Source organism: Strongylocentrotus purpuratus, unplaced genomic scaffold (assembly GCF_000002235.5).
Source record: "Strongylocentrotus purpuratus isolate Spur 01 unplaced genomic scaffold, Spur_5.0 spur5_scaffold_4, whole genome shotgun sequence".
Classification (NCBI taxonomy): Eukaryota; Metazoa; Echinodermata; class Echinoidea; order Camarodonta; family Strongylocentrotidae; genus Strongylocentrotus; species Strongylocentrotus purpuratus.
The window spans coordinates 21,275,048-21,296,965 of record NW_022145610.1 but is presented as its reverse complement, the minus strand read 5'-3'; the positions used below and the strand labels follow the sequence as shown (position 1 = coordinate 21,296,965).

The 21,918-nt window shown below is 36.8% G+C and overlaps 1 protein-coding gene and 1 long non-coding RNA gene across 2 annotated transcripts; one reads left to right on the top strand and one right to left on the bottom strand.

Annotated features, from left to right (window-relative positions):
• Nucleotides 1-894: 894 nt before the first annotated feature.
• Nucleotides 895-6,524, bottom strand: LOC115929338 (carbohydrate sulfotransferase 9-like). The gene is made up of 3 exons (XM_030998131.1): nt 6,303-6,524; nt 3,715-3,791; nt 895-2,543 (listed from the first exon to the last, which is right to left on the bottom strand). The coding sequence occupies exons 1-3, from the start codon at nt 6,403-6,405 to the stop codon at nt 1,689-1,691; spliced, it is 1,035 nt and encodes a 344-aa protein (XP_030853991.1). The 5' UTR covers nt 6,406-6,524; the 3' UTR covers nt 895-1,688.
• An 11,011-nt stretch (nt 6,525-17,535) lies between these two features.
• On the top strand, nt 17,536-20,557 carry LOC115929367. Its single transcript, XR_004066446.1, has 2 exons — nt 17,536-17,828; nt 20,500-20,557. It is a non-coding gene; the product is annotated as an uncharacterized LOC115929367 (long non-coding RNA).
• The last annotated feature ends 1,361 nt before the right edge of the window (nt 20,558-21,918 follow it).

Genomic DNA, 21,918 nt, shown 5'->3' with positions numbered 1-21,918 from the left:
AGAATTTACCTGAAAATAAATTTTTTCCAACATACAATTAAAACATATTCGGCGTCTGATTCATGATATAAAAAGTAAACAAGTATTAAAATTGGAGAAAACTACATGAACTCAGTGAATGTATCCTAGTCCCAACAAGACCATTTTAGTGATGCGGTCCCTGACTACATGTTTAAAACTTTCACACGTATGGTATCTCTAAATACTTTGGTTAACAAACAAATAAGGAAATTTCTACATTACCACATAAATAAAAAGGACAAAGCAGTAGATAAATGTGTGTAGTAAATATGTTATATTGCTGAATTGTTAATTTAATTTTGCAGAAGAATAATGAATTCAATTCAATTCAATTAAACTCAAATGAATATTAAAGATCACAATGCAAGTTATATTTATTTCTCTTCTCAGTTCATTTAAATCTCGGGGATGTGGAGTAGTACCACTATCGTATCAGAATATTTGACACATCTTCTGAGCGACAGTGGGTTACTCTTGAATCACAAACTGCGAACCTTTTCATCTTGGTCATTTAATTAGATGATAATTCGTGACAAATTGACGACATATTGTTATCATTGATATGTTTAAACATAGCAGTAAATTTGATTGACGATATTTCCGATTTGATGGCTGATAGCGCACACGTTTGAAAGCTGACCATACTGCTGTCTTCGTTTATTCTCGTCACAATATTTCGTTCACCGCGAGACGCGATAAATGATCATAGGATTTCGTTAAAAAAGGCGAGCGATCGGTACTTCGTCATTTTCTGGGTGTATCGGCATGTTTTCACAAATGTACATTTAGAGTGACATCTAAAGAGTCATCTTTGGAATCGTTTTGATTATTTGCTCTCAATTTACCAGACCTTTCGTGAATATAGAGGTATGTTTTAACGAAAGTAAACCTAACGACCAAATCCGACGCGGAGATCTGATGGATCAAAGTGAGCTCGAATTTCTAGCTTCAACCGTAGACCCATTACTATACCTGATCCCAAACCTTAACCTTCCTTAAAACGAGACCGGCTGTGGCGGTCTCGTGGGCTGTCATTCTCCTTTGAGATAAGACTCCGGAGCTTTAATAGCATAATGTTGTATATACTTTTTGAAAGGAAAAACATGTGTGACAGCGATAGCCATAATAATGAAGAAAAGGGGAAATACAATTGCTTTTTTTGTACTCGTTATATTGACATGTATTTTTCGACAATACAATTTCGATTTTTTGTTGTTTTGTTTTGTTTTTGGCAAACATATATATTTCCGTTTGATCTAGACTTTCTTATCTAATCATTGGTCATGAACATAATTAGGTCCAATAACATAGCATCTATAATGTCCCTTATACCATTATTATATATCTATGATTTGTTTAAAATATTTTTTTTAAGGATATGGAGTAATACATCATGCTTAACATGTGTAATGATACTTTAATTGGAAGGTATCAACACTGACATTGAAGGCTTGTTCAGATATGCCGCGGTGAACCACTGGAAACGAAATACGATTAAATTTAAATTTAAATTAATTAAACTGTGTGCCACGAAGATCCTGCGCATATTGACCGAGCTCTAGCTGTGTCATAAGATACAGCAACGTGAAGTGCATTACTCTACGTCATCATTAACGTGGTTAAAATTCTGCCGCGGTTTTGCCGCGTTTTGTGCATGTGAACGAGGCTTAAAATGAATTTCTTTGAATTGCTCGAGGAATCGAATAACCGAACAATTTCATATCCGAACTCAACAGCTTTTCAAGCTTCTTCATTTGAAGATCCGACAGTGTTTCATAATACCTCCGCAAGACGCCATCCTCAGAACTATTGGTCGCATGTGGCGCTTTCACAAGTGGCACTTTCGAAGTGGCATCAAATATCTGAACGGTTTGCTTAAAATCGTCTGCGTACGTTTCGACGTTGCCGATATAATCGTAATCGAAACATGGTGGGCAGACTTTGTATTGTTCTCGCCAGTGCACGTCCTGAGTTTTTTTTACACTCAGGTAAAAGTCCACGAATTCTTTGAAAGTGACGTTGTATTTCTCGCTTGGCATCGACCGATCCGGCATCTCTGCGGGAGAATGGTTCCCGAACTTCAAATAGATATTTTTGTTAAACCATTTACGATGTGACAGATTCCGATTGGGGTACTTCTCCAGTCTGTCACGGAAAGCGGACAGAAGACGGGAATACGGATTGCGCACGAAGATCGCCGACGAGTAATTCCGTAATATACCAAGCCTCTTGTCAGGTTTATACTGGCCTAGCACGCGGAGATGCTTCTTGGCTGCATGTACTATTTCTTGCGGCGCCAAGCCATTCGTCGAGTTGATCGCGCCCTCTAGTATCATTAGAGTTCTCACCCAGTTCATGCTGGTTGCTTTCGGAATGAGACAGATGATGGTTCGGTATCTTTCGGAGACGTAGATATTCCGAAGGTAGCTCGGATTTGTAATTATTTTGTTCAGCTTGTAGGTTTCTTTGTCACTGAAGCCGAGGGAGGAACAACCATGACGTTGGGTGTGTCGACGCAAAGCCTGTAGCGGTCCACAAGTCCGTGTTGTATACGACATGGAAAAGATACAAGAAAAAAAGAACACATTAGAATTGAGAAAGCATTATGGACGGGGAAATGAGAGTAGGGTAGACAGAGATAGAGAGAGAGAGAGAGAGAGAGCGAGAGAGAGAGAGGGAGAGATTATGTGTGTACGAGTGTGTGTATGTGTGTGTGTGCGTTAGTGTGATAGAGAGAAAGAGAGATAGAGAGAGAGAGAGAGCGAGAGACAAACAAGAGAGAGAAGGGGAATGGGGGAGGGAGGGGGGGGGGGGGGGGGGTGGAGGAATTAAAATATTTATATAGAGAGAGAAAAAGAGGGGCAAAAGAGTAAGACAGGGAGCGGTGATGGGAGGGAAAGAGAGAATGCGTGCGTGTGTGCAGTATACATGTTTGTGGGAGAAAGAGAAAGAGAGGGAAATAAAGAATGAGAAGGAAAGAATTCCCAACTTTGAGAGAATACACACGACTAGGTACATTGCTTCTTTATAATCCTTCATTCTTACTTTCAGATTGTTGGCGCGATCAGTCTTAATAATGTAGATCTAGCTTCAATTCGATCTAGATTCACGTGAAAGAACATATAAGAGCCGAGATGTTTATTACGGGAAGAAATTAAAGACTAGAAAGTGATGACCTTATGATAAATACTTCACGCATCTTAAATTCCACCACTAATGAAAATAGAAAGGAAAAAACGTCATCTTGGTGCCCACAGTGTGATGATTAAATGTTGTTATAATTCTCGTGGACTGCAGCACCCTATCCCCCTCACCCATTTGCCCCGACCCGACCTATGTTTGGGTGGCCTTGTCATAATTCTAAGCAGTAGCGTACGCCGGAATTTTTCGAGGAGGGGCTTTTAAAATTTGAAAATCGCGCCGAAAATTTCGAAGGACTCAGCCAGCCGCTGAATAAGGGAGGGGGAATTGGAAAATTATGCCTACCGATATTTCGTTTTGTAGGGGGGGGGGGGGGGGGTTAAGCTCAGTTTTTTTGTCACCCTTTAGCACCCACAAAAAAATGTATTCATTTTTTTTTTGAAGGGGGGGGGGTTCTAAAAAACACATACATAACAAAAATTGAGGGGGGGGGGTTCAACTCCCAAAACACCCCACCCCTGCGTACGCGCCTGCTCCTGAGCATTCTTATACCTGGGTTGCCGGACAGTTCTGCAGAAAGTGATCGTTGGACCGTTGTGACATTGTGATTCTTGGTTGTAAAACTCGATCTGTACATGGTTAAAGAAAATAAATACGTGTTTTTTTAAAATCACTTTTTACATCTAGCCAATATGAGAAATCTCGCATAATCCCTAAATGATTTAGACACTCTAATTATAATTTTGGTCTATGAGCTACACCAAAACTCTAATGTTAATTTCGCGTGTAGAATGGCGGAGGAATGCAAGGCAACATATCCACATTTGTTATTACTAATTTTCTAAATAATCCCATTACTTTGGCAGAAAGTTTAATCCTTCATTCAGCTGTTTAAAGTATTTTGATCACTAATGAAAAATCCCCCTCGTTTTAATTATTATTTGTAAAATGAGGGTGACGAAGGATTATCCAAATTGAATGTTATTATTATATATAGATATATATATATATATATATATATATATATATATATATATATATATATATATATATATATATATATATGATGAAATAGGAAACAAAATAAAACTAATCTAAACGATGTAGCCAAGCTATGTAAAAGTTCAAACAGGGGAATAATAAAGCAGCTACAGAAAGAGGAAAGTGTACTCTATCTCGCAGTTCCGGGTTATTTTATCTGTGCATCACTTAAAGGGATAGTTGAGTTCTGTTTTCAGACCGCAAATGCCTTCAAAGTGCATGGTTAACGCTCTTATTCTTATCTATGACATTTCTAGTGCCCTTTTAGAACCTAAAATTGCTATGAAGGTAACTTTAGACCCCAAAATAATCATACCAATTCAGCTCCACTTTCAAAAAAATACGGTGACCGTTAATTAATTATTTAATTAAAAATGACAATACATGGGCCGGCTGGTTGTGCGTATAATATAACCAACACGAAAATGCCAATAAAACAGCCAACATCGCCTATGAAAAAACCTCAACAGCGTGGTCCACAGACGGAAGGATTATCGCTCTGATTGAAGGACAGAAGAAAGTCATAACAACCCTGCTAGGGTTGGTGGTGGCCCTTCATTCTTATAATACATTGCCGTAGTCTAATAGTGGTAACGTTATCTTCCTAACAGGCGCGTAGCCAGGGGGGCGGTGGGGGCGGTCGCCCCCCAAAAAACGCCGGCCAAAAAAAAAGAGAGAGAGAAAGAGAAGAAAAAAAGTAAGAGGACGTACGAAGAAAGAGGGAAAAAGAGTCGGGAACTGAGGTACAGCGAATCGTCTTTGTCTAATAATACGTCAAAGCTTCCGCGCTTCGCCCAGGAGGAGGAAGGGGGAGGGGGGGGGGGGACTGAATTCAGACAAGGATTAAGAAGTCGAGAATGGTAATGTAAGTCGTCTTCTATCGATGTTCTATCATAACTTAATCACAACTATAATTGAAAAAAAATGAGCGAGGAATGACAAAGTTCTGTTTGTTTAAAGTAGTGCTTGCATTTCCATAATTTTATTAAACGAATTCGTTTTCACTGGCTGCCTGCCGTATCAATAAACGAAATTAACAAAAGACTTAACTCCGTTTCGTTGACAATCAGCCGTAGACGAGAGTCTTCTTGCATGGCTGATTGTCAACGAAACGGAGTTAAGTCTTTTGTCAAATCTGCTTTTTGCTACGGCAGGCACCCAGTGAAAACGAATTCGTTTGTTAAAATTATGAAAATGTAAGGGCTACTTTAAAGAAACAGAACTTTGTTATTCCTCGCTCATTTTTCCTGATTGAGGTGTCATACGAAAGGGCAGAAACTCAACTTTCTAGAAATGTGAATTTTACTTCGAAATTCAGATACCGCCCGCCAAATGTCTTTTTGGTTTCCTTCCTTCAAATTGCTTTTAATCACTCATGCCTGAAATATGCATCATCGGAGTAGCATCAACTGAAAGAGGAGACTCTAAGCTTTCCAAATATGTATCATTCATTAATTATGGTTGTGATTAAGTTATGATAAAACATCGATACTTCTCGGTTTCGTTTTTTCTGGGACGCACTGTATAAGAAAATATGGAAATAATTAAACATAGAACTAAATATTGAGATATGTTGTATCCCAGGATATAACATTATTTTATTTGCCCTTGATACAATAAAGAGGTTGAGATTATGGTTTGAAAAAGCGATTTATTCGAAACTAACTTTCTTTTAATTGCGCGCTCATCCGTCACTTCGTGGACATAGGGACGTGTTGACTATGTAGTAGGGGCTTCTATTTAGGCCCTGTCTTATGAACAGTTGCGATTAATCGTATTTGCGATTGATATCAATAGCAACTATGCACATACGAGATGAGAGACTGCCAACTTGCGATTGATTGGCGGACTTGCGATTAATTAGAATAAATCGCATTTTTAAAAATTTAAGAGGGGGCCTGATCTACCCTAGTCATACCACTGAGACCGACATCAGACCGGTAACAGCCCGAAAAAAAAAGCATTACATTATCCCTAAAGGCCAACATAGATCAGTGTTGAGTCGGTCTGGAGATATGACTGAGGTATTACCCAAGCCCCCTCTCCTTTAAATAAAATCAAAATTATGATTAAAAGAGAAAAATAAACATAATATCTACCTTTTTCATGTTTTTCCATTCCCGAATATATGGTAAGAATCACAAAGGTAGCGGAAGCAATCGTCGCTACACTGAAGATCAGATACTCCCTACTTACTCCCATTGTACCGAAATGTCAACTAGAAATGGAGAGACAGAAAGAAAGAGAGATAGAGGGGGGCACATGAAACTTATTATTGTTCTTAAGTGGCCTAAAGTACATCTATGTACTCTAGATCTGTAGTAAGACATTGTATTTCATTTGGCTCTCTTCAAACCCATGTGTTAAATAAAAATGGGAACTGGTAGGAAGGGTAGGCATGCTGTAACCGTGGTGTGGGTGCTATTAATGTTTCCATTCTTCTTCTTCTTCGTCCTCTTCTTCTTACTTGGGAATGTTGTTGTTGTTGTTTTTATTTCCGTATAATAAAAAAAATCAGATACAAATACAAATATACGGCTGGTTGCCCATATTCAGCTGCAACTATAATTGTTGCTGCTGGTCTTCCATGGGGCCAGTTTACAATATACAAAATATACATAGTATCAGTCGAAAACTTAATACAAATACTTAAAAGAAAAAAAACAAAACAAAAAAACAAAAACAAAAACAAAAACAAAAACAAACAAAAACAAAAACAAAAACAAAAACAAACAAACAAACAAAACAAACATCATATAAACATACATAAAGAGGTACAACAACAAGGTGATTATAGTCTGCGGCACACCTTTCGTAGTTACCGAAGTTCTTATTCTTCTGTTTGATAAATAGTGTTTGAACCACTGTAATTCTACACCAATTACACCCATAGATTCAAGTTTAGATACAAGGATTAGGTGATTAACCATATCAAATGCTTTTTGCAAGTCTACAAAAATTGTTCCAATGTAATTACCTTTATCGATAGAGTAAAACCAATCATCTGTGACTGCGGCTAGTGCTGTCACGGTGGAGTGTTGACACTTTAAATAATCAAGCAATTGTCGCTGAACGACTCTTTCCATAACTTTAAAGGCGCAAGGCAACAGTGAGATCGGCCTATAATTATTGAAATCAAGTTTATCTCCTTTTTTGTGTATTGGTATTACTTTTGCGACTTTCCATTTGTCAGGCACAACCCCTTCCGATAAAGATTTGTTGATTAAAAAGTTAAAAGATTCAATCATTTCAGATATTGACTTTTTAAGAATATACATAGAAATTTCGTCTAACCCGACGGACTTTTATGTTTTCATTGACATTACTTGTTTCAAGACATAAGATTGAGATACATTAACAAATTTAAATTTTCTGTCAGAAACCTTTTCACCATGGGAATAAAGCCGGTTATTAGCCCTTGTGTTATTTGTGCATACATTTGTCGCTATATCTGCAAAGTGGTTATTAAACTCATTCGCTATTACACTTGAATTTTCTTTGGAAAAGTGCTGTTAGAAGAATTACAACTACCCATTAAACTTTTGAGTGTTGTCCAAGATTCATTTCTATTGGTGACTTCAGACAGTTTATCACATATGTGTTTACGTTTGGATTTTCTTATCTCGGTGGTAACTTTATTTTTCATGCGTTTATACAGTTTCCATATGTCATCACTGTTTCTCTTTTTGGCTTTCAGTTTTGCTTTATCTCTCTGTTTCATTAAAGTAAGTATTTCACTATTCATCCATGGGGAGGGGTTTTTTTCTCACTCGTCTTGTCTTTAATGGCATATGCTTGTTAACTACTTCCAACAGCAACTTTTCCCATTCACTAACTGCATCATTTATATCACTAAACTCTTTTACTTTCTTCCAGTTTTGATTACGCAAATCAGACCTGAAAGCTTCTAAATCTACATTTCTCGACTTTCTGAACGATACAAATGTTTCACTTTGGGAAGTATGTTTACATTTCCACACCAAGTAACTGATATAATGGTCACTCATACCATTTTTAATAACACCAAACGATTCCACCTTATCGGGATAATCCGTTAACATATGGTCAACAAGTATGCAGGATCTATCGGTTACTCTTGTATACAATGTATCATTTACCTGTTTCAAACAATATATATAATTTATTTGATTATAGACTTACGTATATCCTTCAAAAGGTTTTTTCGTGATATCACAGTTAATGTCACCCATAATAATGAGTTGCCCATTGAGACCATTTGCAAAAACCAAAAAGTCCTCATAGTGATTAAAGACCTCGACTTTTGAATTTGGTGGTCTATACCAGTTTACAAAAATAATTGGCTTCGTGTTCTTCAAACAAACTTTTATGCACAATGCTTCTAAACGTTCAAGAGAATCATGACTAAGTTGATATGAATAGACTCATGGACATAAATGGCCACTCCACCCCCATTTCTATCCCTATCTTTACGAAGTAATGAGTAATGGGGGATGTACATTTCACTGTCTGCAATAGAGCTGTCTAATCTAGTCTCATTCAGAGCAAGAACTTGTATTTCATTTTCAAACATGATTTGCTTGATTTCTTCATGATATTTCAAAAGACTTACAATATTCAGGTGGACAAGTTTAATCCCTTTACTAGAAAGTTGATCATATTTTAAAGATATGTTCTCACCAGATTTACATGAGGGATCTATGTTATTAGAATCGTCGACGTCGGACTCTGAATTATTCACAATATAATTTGGAAGATGGTTTAAAAGACTTCTTGAACACTCCAAATTTACAAAATGCTCGTTAGGGTCATCGTAACTCTTTACAGAGATTTCTGAACATGATATGTGTACCCAGTTTCGGCAAGAAGTACAGAGAAGTGCTTTCTGATTTGCTTTAACACATTTACTACAGCGAACGCATGGAAATTGTTGTACCATTTCAACAAAACAAAAAAACGAAAACAAAAAACAAAAGTTTTTAAAAAAGTATACAAAATACACTAAAATACTACTAAACAAAACTTAATTATGTAAGATACGTATATAAGAAGCTTGTACTGTGCACACCACAACATGACGCATGAAGTTTAACCAACATTAAACATAACGCACAATTGATTAAGCACCCGAAGAGAATTAAGGTTTAAAGCTGGGCGTAGAAAAGATAATTATAGTCCAAGAATTGCTCTGCAAGCCTTCATCGAATACAATCACATGCTCCCAATATAACCGTGAGGCAGTGCGAGACAATTATTCAACATATGTGTTCGTACTTGCAGATATGAATGTAGAACATAGAGAGTATATAACATTTAGATCCACAGCGTTTGTATATAATGATATAAAATTGGTTGAGGATATGATTTCAGTTAGACAGTTGACAGTTAAAAGAATATATCATGAGTTGATTAATACAAAAATCGAAGAATCTAGAGGGGAGGAATTTTGCCGTAATACTTTGGAAATTGAATATGTACCTGAATTGGTTATTTAAGTTAAAAGGTATAAAAGACAGTTTACTAATTAATTTAAATTTCAAATTCATAATAATAATAATAATAATAATAATCTTTTAAAGTCAAATCCAAATTTTATTAAGTTAAACTGAAAATGCAGTACCATATAATTTGTTTAAATGGAAGGTAAATGCCACTGAGCAATTTTATTATATTGTAATCAAACAGGTGATTTTATGCACATGTTCCTTTATTTGTAACGAAGTCATTAAGTTTTGGAGTGAAGTTTAAAGGGATATAAAGAAATATTTCATGTCTAATTTTAATTTGAAACCATGTCATGTATTGTTTGGTATTGATTTTAATTCAAAGAAGGAAAAAAGTGTTGATATTATTTTGAATTATGCACTTTTTACTATATACAAAAGCTTTGTTGGAAAAGAACTTAAAAAGAAAAGACCAAAAGAGAGACTTCTTCATATTTTGATTTACCTATTAAATTATCGTTTACAGATAGAAGAAAATATTATAAAACCATGTATATCCCTCCAGAAATGGAGGCAAATGCTGAAAATGTGAATATGTTTATATCATTATGAAAAATAAAAACCTGAAATGGTTATTTTACTTCCCAAAAATAAATAAACCCTACATAATAAATTACAGTTGATCATCAACATAACCTATATTAAACTGCACAAATTGACATTTCAATGGACCATGAACACTTTTTGTTTCAGCTTTGTCAATAGATTAAAGGGACTTTGTAACATTGTTCAGATGAAAGATAGCGGTACTAAGGTAGTGACGTCAATGCTAGATGTACAATTAAAGATAATCTGAAAGTTTGAGTGAAAACGGATCATTATTCATGGTACAAATTGGGAAAAACTGATCTGATCGATTCCTTAATTCTCCCAACTATATTATTCTACTTCTATTCTGCTACTTGTCAAAGCCTCTTCAGCATCAAGACAAGGACAATTTAATTACATTTTAGGTGAATGTAAATCGTCACAAAGCAATAAAATTGCTCTACATTTCATTCCAGGACAGTTAAGTGTTGACAGATTTTTATAGCCTGTTTTATGTATTTTTCTCACGGAAAAACGGTTGGGAAAATTCAAAAATGGTTGGGAGAATTTACTGTTATTCACTGTTAGAGGGTGCCTCACATCGACGCCTTCAAAGAAAACTATAGATATCTTTGTGGTTTGAGAATTTGTTCAGGAATTTTTTTTGCATGTCAGAGGGTTAGTATAGTAGAAGGAATATAATAAGTAACATTTTATACAAAAATTAAGCAATGTTTTTCATCAACCTTCAACAATGTTACCGAGTCACTTTAACAGCATGTATACGTCAAATGCTCAAAGAGAAGGCATGCTATATCAACCTCCAAAGTAGAACACCACGTAATCAAGTATATTTAACATTATTTTGATCAACCTATATGAAACTTGTCTACACGTTTAAGTGTTTGGAACAGAAGTGTGCACAAATAGTGGCACGATAGTGTACTTACCCAATTCACTGATAAATGATCACATTCAACTTCCAAAACGTATAAATATAACTCTCTTTTCGTTTATCCTTGCTACTTTTAACGCCTTTTGCCCAATATTCAATTGCTAATTGAGGTTTGTACACGTCGCTGCCTTGCTGTTGACTTACAGTTTATAGCGCTTCTATATGCCTGAACGAATACAGTGCAAGTTTTTGTGAAATGAGTCTACAGATTCTTGTACGTGGCAATAATCTCTGTCATTTATATCAAATCAGTCAAGTGTGAAATTGTATTTTTAGGGTAAAAATATATATGAATACTCTGTCGAGAACAAAATCGGGTGAGTTGAACCTCTGTTTGATCTAAACATTGACAAGGGTTATATAATTATGGCCACCTAAAGAGACAGGTCTGGGCGAAAAGTCTCTCCATTGGCCATGGGAATAAATGTATAATTTGTATTGTCCTGACAGAAACAGATTTAAAAAAAAAAAAATCGTTATCATCATTGTTATCATTATCGTTATCATCACTTTTCTCTCTATTATCAAATTTACTTTACACAAATCGAATTGGGAAGGGGGGGGGGCGGTCGTCAAGAGTACATTGGCTTTATATGGTAACCCGACACATGCTCCGCCGACGATTGCTCCGCCGACATTTACTCCGCAAAACGCGACAATTGCTCCGCCGACATTTGCTCCACCGACATATGCTCCGCCGACATTTACTCCGCCGACATTTGCTCCGCCGACAATTGCTCCGCCGACAATTGCTCCGCCGACATTTGCTCCGCCGACAATTGCTCCGCCGACAATTGCTCCGCAAAACGCGACAATTGCTCCGGTGACAAATGCTCCTCGAACGACAGTTGCTCCGCCGACATTTGCTCCGCCGACAATTGCTCCGCCGACATTTGCTCCGTTGACAATTGCTCCGCCGACAATTGCTCCGCCGACATTTGCTCCGCCTGAAGCGACACTTGCTCCGGTGACATTGTTGATGATAATAATAATAACTAGATTTGTAATACTTGTTTTGAACAAGAATAGGTGGGCTGGTCTAACTAAAATTTGAGACAAAATAAAGGGCAAATTTAAGATAGCTTATTGTCTCAGCTACAACATACTCGAAGTTCAGCGTAAACGAAGCTAAAACGACGGAGATATTGCTCGCAAAAGACGGGAATGTAGAGTCCAGTTTTGAAAAAAAGTCATGTCCCATAGAGAATACACGCAAAAAGTGAAAAATTGATATTCCTCCTTTAATCGAAAAAAATACGCCATGATGCTTTTGTCAAAATGAAAAATTGTGAACGCTGCATTCGTAGAAGATTGTCCCAGCTAGAACATATCATGGATTTTGTATGGGCATGATTTTTTCCCTTATATGCTATGTATTACAAGAGCTCGCACGCACTGACATGTATCTTAAACGGACCCTCACTCCGTTATTAATGGTCAGGAAAAGGTGAACAAGGTATCAAAATGCTTGAAAAAAATGTGCTAAATATGATGACGAAGAAAATTTGGCGATTCTGTTTTGCAAAATGTCAGGACGCGCGAAAACGCGCGCGCATGCGCGTTTGCGAGATTTTTTATAAAATGCTGTAAATGGCCTAAAACGTATGCTAAATGATTTTGAGTTTTTTTGAGCATTTTTTAAATTTTGCGCGCGCGCTGACGCGCGGACGTACGCGTACGCGCGCATTTTTTTACCTTAAATTGACCGGACGGATATTGACCTTAAAGGTAATACAAAGTTTTGGGAAATTTTGAAAATTGGGTCGATAGTGAATCTTTACAATTTTGATATATTTGGATGCCCCTGTGGATGTATTATAAGCACTAAAAAAATTAGCCCCTAAAACACTTCTGTTTTCGAGAAAAATTGAATATAAAAGTTTACCGGTGCTCCCGGTAAATTTTGACAAAGTTAAAATAGCGCCTATGGCCGTGCAATGGGAGCTGCGACCATGAAAATATCAGAATATGTAATTGTGATATATAATTTCCAAATGGGATTAGCTAATCGGTCGATTTTAGTCAAGAAACATTGTTTCATAGCTAAATTAAAATCTTGACCTTGAGAGGGAGCTATACAACATAAAGAGTTTATTATTTATAATTTCATAACTTAAGACTCGATTTCAATCGCGACAACGATCAATGAATATTGTAGGAACGCATATGCTTCCAATATGTTAATTTGAACCAAATTCATGATCCCATACCAAAACTTTGTAATACCTTTAATCATGATAAATATGAATGAGAAAAAACTTTTGGTTATGAAGATATGATCATGAGTTGATTTTCCAAAAAAATTACAAAATGGCGCCTAGATGACGTCATTAGTCAAGGTCAATGTTGAAAACGTTATTGTGCTTTGTACATATGCCTATACATATGTGTGCAGAATTTGAAGGCATTTGATTGAGCCATTTTCAAGCCATCGTGCTTACAAAAAAGTGGTTAGAAATAAGAAAGAATAACTAAATTTGTAATACTTGTTTGGAACAAGTATAGGTGGACTGGTCGAACTAAAATTTGAGACAAAATAAAGGGCACATTTGAGATAGCTCATTGTCTCAGCTACAACATACTCGAAGTTCAGCGTAAACGAAGCTAAAACGACAGAGATATTGCTCGCGAAAGACGGGAATGTAGAATCCAGTTTTGAGAAAAACTCATGTCCTATTGAGAATACACGTAAAATTTGAAAAATTGATATGCCTCTTTTAATCGCAAAAATCCGCCATAATGCCTTTGTCAAAATGAAAAATAATAGGAACCGCATTTGTAGAAAATTGTCTCAGCTAGAACATATGAAAATTTGGAAGAAAATCGATCAATACTTACAGAGATACAATCAATTTTCCATAAATATGCTGACGTCATAATATGCAAATTGGAATTTTGAGTTCGGAGGCCATTATGAAGACGTCATGCGTTAATTGAGGGTCACATGAGACATGAAATCATATCTCCAATTCATAATCTATCAAAATATGAAAACAAAATTGGGGTCACCTTGCATCCTAAAGAGTTACAATAGATTTTGTATAGGCATGTTTTTTCCCATATATGCTATGTATTACAAGAGCTCGCACGGACGTGTATCTTAAACGGACGCTCACTCCGTTATTAATGGTCAGAAATATGTGAACAAGGTATCAAAATGCTTGGGAAAATGTGCAAAATATGATGACAAAGAAAAATTGGCGATTCTTTGTTGCAAAATGCCAGAACGCGCGTGTGCGAGATTTTTTTTATAAAATGCTTAAAATGGCCTAAAACGTATGTACAATTATTTTGAGACTATTTTGAGCATTTTAATATTTTGCGCGCGCACTGACGCGTGGACGTACGCGCACGCGCGCGTTTTTTGACCTGAAATTGACCGGACGAATATTGACCTCAATCATGAAAAATATGAATAAAAAATGGCTTTGGTTATGAAGATATGATCATAAGTTGATTTTCAGAAAAATTTACAAAATGGCGCCTAGTTGACGTCATCAGTAAAGGTCATAGTTGAAAACGTTATTGTGTTTTGTACATATGCCTATACATAAATGTGTGCCAAATTTGAAGGCATTTGATTGAGCCATTTTCAAGTAATCGTGCTTACAAAAAAGTGGTTTGAAATAAGTAAAATAAATAATAAAGGCAATTCTAACGAAATTATAAGTGGTCTGTACGATATACAGCCCACCTGATAATAAAGGCAATTTTAACAAAATTATAAGGTGGTCTGTATTAGATACAGCCCACCTAATAATAAAGGCAATTTTAACAAAATTATAAGGAGGTCTGTATTAGATACAGCCCACCTGATAAATAAATAAAGGCAATTCTAACAAAATTATAAGGTGGTCTGTACGATATACAGCCCACCTGATAAATAAATAAAGGTAATTCTAACGAAATTATATGATGGTCTGTACGATATACATCCCACCTGATGAATAAATAAATAATAAAGGCAATTCTAACGAAATTATAAGGTGGTCTGTGCGATATACAGCCCACCTAACAATAAAGAATAATAAAGGCGATTTTAACAAAATTATAAGGTGGTCTGTATAAGATACAGCCCACCTGATAATAAAGGCAAATCTAACTAAATTATAAGGTGGTCTGTACGATCTACAGCCCACCTGATAATAAATAAATAAATAAACAAAGGCAATAACGAAATTATAAGGTGGTCTTTACGATATACAGCCCACCTGATAATTACAAAAATAACATTAGTAACACCACTAACCATAATAATAATTGTTGTCATTATTATTGTGATACTGCTTCTAATACTACTCCTACTACATGTACTAGGAAGAGGGAGAATCTTATTGTTTATTTTCTGTATTATCGAGGCATACAAATGCACAGGGAGTTAAAAGAGGGAAAAGTAAGGCGACGAAGAGGGAGAGAGAGGGAGAGAGAACGAGAGGGGATAGCCTATGGCCCGGGTTCAAATTCAGTTCTCTTTAATTTATTTGACCCAGTACTGATGATCATAATTGTATCTACCATGTGATTGCCATGTGTACGTCACACCGAATAGCACTAGCTCACGTTTTGTTATTGTTGTCAAGAACTTATTGGCATGCAGCCAGTAGATTTTCATCATGTGTTTGATCTTGTATTGAAAAAAAGATCAAACACATCATCATAATCTACAGAGTGCAACCAAAAAATTCTTAACAACAATTGAAATTTCTTTCAGGAAGCCTAACACTAAAAGCTGTTTTTGATTCAAAGAGCATCGTAGAGACGATGAACAAATAAGAATAATAATACATTCACTTCTATTTTCCCCGCAAAAAAATCCGAACAAAAGAATCAACAGAGGGTAATCAATTGTTAAACGAATTTATCATGAGTCATTGAAAAATTAATTAATACTGCTTGTCAAATATTATTGAAGAACAGCAAAGGCGAACGCAATTGTCGCTACAATTCAGAAATCATTGCTTGCATTGCTTTTCTCTCAAAATTACCGTGAGATATCAAGCTACATAGAACTATGATCGACACAAAAGATATTGTCTTGAAAACAGTCAGAAACATTAGAACTTGAATGAATAAAACATAACGCAAATGAATAAGACTAGAATGAATAGGACACAAGTTAATTTCTACCTTTTAAATCATCCAGTACCAAATACCTGAGCAAAACTCGAACCAGATGCATTTAATGGTAAACTTAAAGACAATGATTCATGACAATTGTCAATTGTCATGAGTTTATCGTCTAGACGTTTTGCAAAAGATAATCAGAATAATAATGATCAGAATGATACCTCTACTATAAGGCCTAACTCTACATGTACTATACTACACTACTGCCATTGTAGATTATGCTGATAATACAGATGATAACAATGATATAATAATAATTATAACTAGACTTTAATTCGTCACTTTGACGAATTAAGTGATACGTATGCTCATGATTTACATAATGAAGAATGCATTTTCACGATGTCATATTGTTATATAAAATGCTTCTCCCATTATGATCTATCCATATGTCAAGTTTCTACTGTTTAGCCTTGATCATTATGGATGTATGGAAGATATATTAAGACAATTTGACCATTGACCCTAATTAACATAATGAGGCCTACACATACATATTACATATTCCGTGGTAAGAATGAAGTAAGCGAGGGAAAATGAAGGCAATGACAAACGAGTGAGAGAGAGAGAATATGGCCGGGTTCAAATTAAGTGTTCTTTAAATTATTAGACCCAGTACTGAGGATCTTTTTATCTGCCATGTTTTTGTTATTTGATGGCTTTTGAAGCTACATGGAAATTCCGTCTTTTGTCACCAAATATTGTTAAAATAGCATTGTAGAGACGATGAACAACTACTAACGCAAAGTCGTAAGCCATGAGAAATAACCCGAACAATAGAATCAACCAAGTGGAATCAACTGTTAAATTTGTTACTGTACGTCATAATAGTATTAAAGAGCAGCAAAGGCGAACGATTGTCGCAAAAATTCAGAAATTGTTGCTTAGATTGCTTAAATTACCATGAGACATCAAGCTTCATAGAACTATGATCGACACACATGATATTGTTTTGAAAACAGTCTGAAAATTGGAGGTAGAATGAATAAGAGATAATGTGGTCATGTTTCTTCTTATTTGTCTGATATATTTAAATATTTCATTTTATGTTTTCTCTTTCTTTCGACGTTCTTTATTTTTGTTGAAACATCTCTCCCACTCCCATTCATATCTTCATATTTTTCATTATAAATGCCTCAGGGGTTATTTTTTAAATGGTTTGTTTTGATCAATCGTGATTGAGAAGGTGATCTTTCTTTCTTTTCATTTAACATCTTTTTTTTAATTCATCATTGTGAAAGTTGTAATTTTGTATTTGCTAGTTAAAGTCATTTTATTTAGTATTTATTGATTTAGCTTGACATTGCAATAATAGAACAACAGAGGGCGTTTGGTCAAAGATTACTTTGACAGTTCTTATTTAAAGTTTTTCTAGTTTGAAGGTCAGAAACTTGTTTGGCGCCACCTGTTGTTGGCTGATTTGAAATGATCATGTTTGCAACATGATTTCTGTTATGTGAGGAAAATCTGTGGTTTTCTGGAGCATCCTTTGTTCCTGAGAGCTGTTTCTACAATATTATGGAGGCACAGAGGTTAGTTAAACCACATATTTGAGCATTATGAAAATCAATATCAAAAAGGTAGTTTTTAAGATGTTTACATTGTATGAAACTTACACAGTAGCACAGTAATTTGTATGGCAAATGTATAACATGTGTATACTGTGTACCCACACATAGGATAGACTAGAGATATCTATTGCACATTTAATATGTCATTACATCTATAATTGATGTTTAGTTTTACTTAAAGTTGAAAGAAGTATACCCATAGGAAAGTGAAAAGTATGCCGCAGACCTGCCGCAGACCTGCCGCAGATCTGCCGCAGACCTGCCGCAGACTTTTAGTCTGCGGCAAAGAGTATGCCGAAGTATGCGGCAGAAAGAAATTTTGCTGCAGACTTGCCGCATACCAGTATGCCACAGGAACAGTCTGCGGCAGATCTGCGGCAGGATGAAATTTTGCTGCAGACTTGCCGCATACTAGTATGCCACAGGAACAGTCTGCGGCAGATCTGCGGCAGGATGAAACTTTGCTCCAGACTTGCCGCATACTAGTATGCCACAGGAACAGTCTGCGGCAGATCTGCGGCAGGATGAAATTTTGCTGCAGACTTGCCGCATACTAGTATGCCACAGGAACAGTCTGCGGCAGATCTGCGGTAGGATGAAACTTTGCTCCAGACTTGCCGCATACTAGTATGCCACAGGAACAGTCTGCGGCAGATCTGCGGCAGGATGAAATTTTGCTGCAGACTTGCCGCATACTAGTATGCCACAGGAACAGTCTGCGGCAGATCTGCGGCAGGATGAAACTTTGCTCCAGACTTGCCGCATACTAGTATGCCACAGGAACAGTCTGCGGCAGATCTGCGGCAGGATGAAACTTTGCTCCAGACTTGCCGCATACTAGTATGCCACAGGAACAGTCTGCGGCAGATCTGCGGCAGGGCGAAACTTTGCTCCAGACTTGCCGCATACCAGTACGCCACACGAACAGTCTGCGGCAGGTCTGCCACAGGAAATCCCATTAAAGTCTAATAGGGCCAATTGAAACCAATCATCTCATGCATATTCATTATTACTTTACACGTGTGACAGAAAAATACATTTATCATGATTTGTTAAGCAAATTAAGACAATGCACATCATTTTTGTGATTTCTATTTTCCTTTTGCCATTATTAACCAATAGATTATTTTGTCTGATCATGTTACAATTACATTCACGTTTAAGCAATAGATATATTGATTACTAACCAAGAAACTATGATTACTAACCAAGAAACAATATACATATTTAGTATATATATGTGTACGAGCCTGTGTCACTTTAAATGTTACTCTTGAATACACTTCAAATGATCAATGTGATGAAGTTAATACAATTGAGAATAGAATATACCTAATTGGTAATATCGATATATATTGGTATTACCTAATTGGTAATATCGATATTGCCAATATTGATTATGAAGTATCAATCAGTTTATCACTGGTTCTTCTACATGCATACTTTATTGCCACGTACTGGATATGAAAGAGTATGCGGCAGGTCTGCAGCAGGTCTCTTCATCATACTGAAAGAGTATGCGGCAAGTCTGCAGCAAGTCTGCGGCAGACCTGCCGCAGACAGTCATCTTTTTCACATGCAAATTAGTTTTGCCGCAGACTTGCCGCAGACTTGCCGCATACTCTTTCAGTATGATGAAGAGTCTGCGGCAGGTCTGCGGCAGACCTGCCGCAGACTCTTCATCATACTGAAAGAGAATGCGGCAAGTCTGCAGCAAGTCTGCGGCAGACCTGCCGCAGACTCTTCATCATACTGAAAGAGTATGCGGCAAGTCTGCAGCAAGTCTGCGGCAGACTTGCCGCAGACTCTTCATCATACTGAAAGAGTATGCGGCAAGTCTGCGGCAGACCTGCCGCAGACTCTTCATCATACTGAAAGAGTATGCGGCAGGTCTGCAGCAAGTCTGCGGCAGGTCTGCAGCAAGTCTGCGGCAGGTCTGCCGCAGACTCTTCATCATACTGAAAGAGTATGCGGCAAGTCTGCGGCAGACCTGCCGCAGACTCTTCATCATACTGAAAGAGTATGCGGCAGGTCTGCAGCAAGTCTGCGGCAGGTCTGCCGCAGACTCTTCATCATACTGAAAGAGTATGCGGCAAGTCTGCGGCAAGTCTGCGGCAAAACTAATTTGCATGTGAAAAAGATGACTGTCTGCGGCAGGTCTGCCGCAGGAGTATGCGGCAGGCTCATTTCTTTCCTATGGGTAGTCAAGTAAAATGTATGATGCAGAATAAGACATTCTATGATGAAAAGGGATGAGGAATGTGAGCATACTTGTGTGAATGACAGGTCAAGGTCATGACTTTGTTATTGTATTCCTTGACTATGATAAAGTCATTCAAGCTCGTTAAATATGGTCACATTTTTAGTTGAAACCGTGTTAAATCTGGTTTAGACATGATAGAGATGATATAAGTTTAATTGTGTGTTAGCTGTGACATTCTACATAAAGTTCAGATAGATTTGTCAAGACAGTGTCTGACTTATATAAGATTTACAAGCAAACATGAAAAGGAGTTATAATTCAGACAATGTCTTTGATTTAGTAGAATGCTATATCTGCTTTAATATTGTGGAACTTATATTCATGAACACATACTAATTATGCATTCCTGTTATGCTTTATCATGTACAGTTTTCACGGAATGAAGGGAAGAAGAACGGAATAAAGCAGTGAAAGGAGTAAAGATAAAGATTCGTTCGTCAAAGACAGAGTTGCATTTCCCTGGATGGTTATGACTCTAAAATAAACTGACATTCCCGTAAAAACCTGAGTCGTTGTAATTATTCAGCGTTTCGCCTCACAGACAGTCACAATCATTTTATTTTGTTTCCATCATGTCTATTAAACCTGAACTATACCTCTGTCCAAGATCTGTTTATATATAGCATGTGCTTAGAAGAGAAGTCACAAATTGTGCACCTTCTCTGGGGACAGTTACCTGTGTAATGTAACGAATACGCATGCCATTCCTCCAAGTAAATTTTGAATAAAATTATTCAAACAGAAGTATATTAAGTGACAAATTAACATCAAATGAAAAGCAATGCACAAATGTCACATATGTATGCCTAATCACGGAATTGAATGCACGAAGACATACCACTGTCTGTCCGGCGCGAATTTGAATGCTCTTTGCACGCTTTTCTAAATTAAATGCTCGTTTTGCACGTCTCCGTGACAAGAGTATGCAATCCCATGGTACTAAATCAAATTGAATGACGCAATTAGCTTTTTGAATGTTGATCTACATTATCATTCAATTTCGCACGAAGTTGAATGAACGTAACGTTAATTCGGATGCTAAGTTGACGAAGTTGGGCGGGAAAACCTATATTAACTGTCATGATGATTGGCACAGCAGGTTCTGCCATTCATTCGTATTTTTATATTGCATGTACTTTTATCCTTCCTCTCACTCTCTCATCCCTTTTCTCTATTTGAACTGGCTACTTTTCAAATTTCCTTTTCTCTTCTTCAGTCTTTCCTCTCTATTTCTATTTCACTCCCTCCCCTCTCTCTCTCAGAATATGTCTCTTTCTGCCTCTTCCTCCTTCTCCCTTCGTCTCTCCTTCCCCCTCTCCGTTTCTCTCTCTCACTTTCTGTCTCTCCCTCCTCCTCTCCACCTCTTTCTCTTCTGATGACGTTTTACAGTACAACATTCTTTAAAGGTAAAGACCAGTGTTTGGAAACGCCCCAATTTCAAAAAATGAAATGGAAGCACTTAATTACCAATTATGTGAAAGAATATGTTTTGACTAATACACACTGGCGTACTGGTGAGGGGGGGGGGGGGCTTGGGGGCGCCAGCCGCCCCCCCCCCCCCCCCAAAAAAAAAAAAATTGAACCATAACCAAGTAAAGAAAGAGAAGAAAAGAAAGAAGGAGAAAAAAAGAGGAAGGAGAGGAAAGAAAGGAAAAGAAAGAAAAGAAAGAAAAGGAGAAAGAAAAAAAAAGGAGAAAGAAAAAAAAAGGAGAAAAGGAAACATAAGAAAACAAACAAAACAAAAGAAAAAGAAACGAAAGAGAGGAGAGAGAGAGATAGAGAGAGGGT

Coding starts and splice junctions, on each gene's coding strand:
- LOC115929338 (XM_030998131.1), bottom strand. CDS start 6,405: ATGGGAGTAAGTAGGGAGTATCTGATCTTCAGTGTAGCGACGATTGCT. Junction 3,792..6,302: donor AATGGAAAAACATGAAAAAG/GTAGATATTATG, acceptor AACCATGTACAG/ATCGAGTTTTACAACCAAGA. Junction 2,544..3,714: donor AGAACTGTCCGGCAACCCAG/GTATAAGAATGC, acceptor GGACCGCTACAG/GCTTTGCGTCGACACACCCA.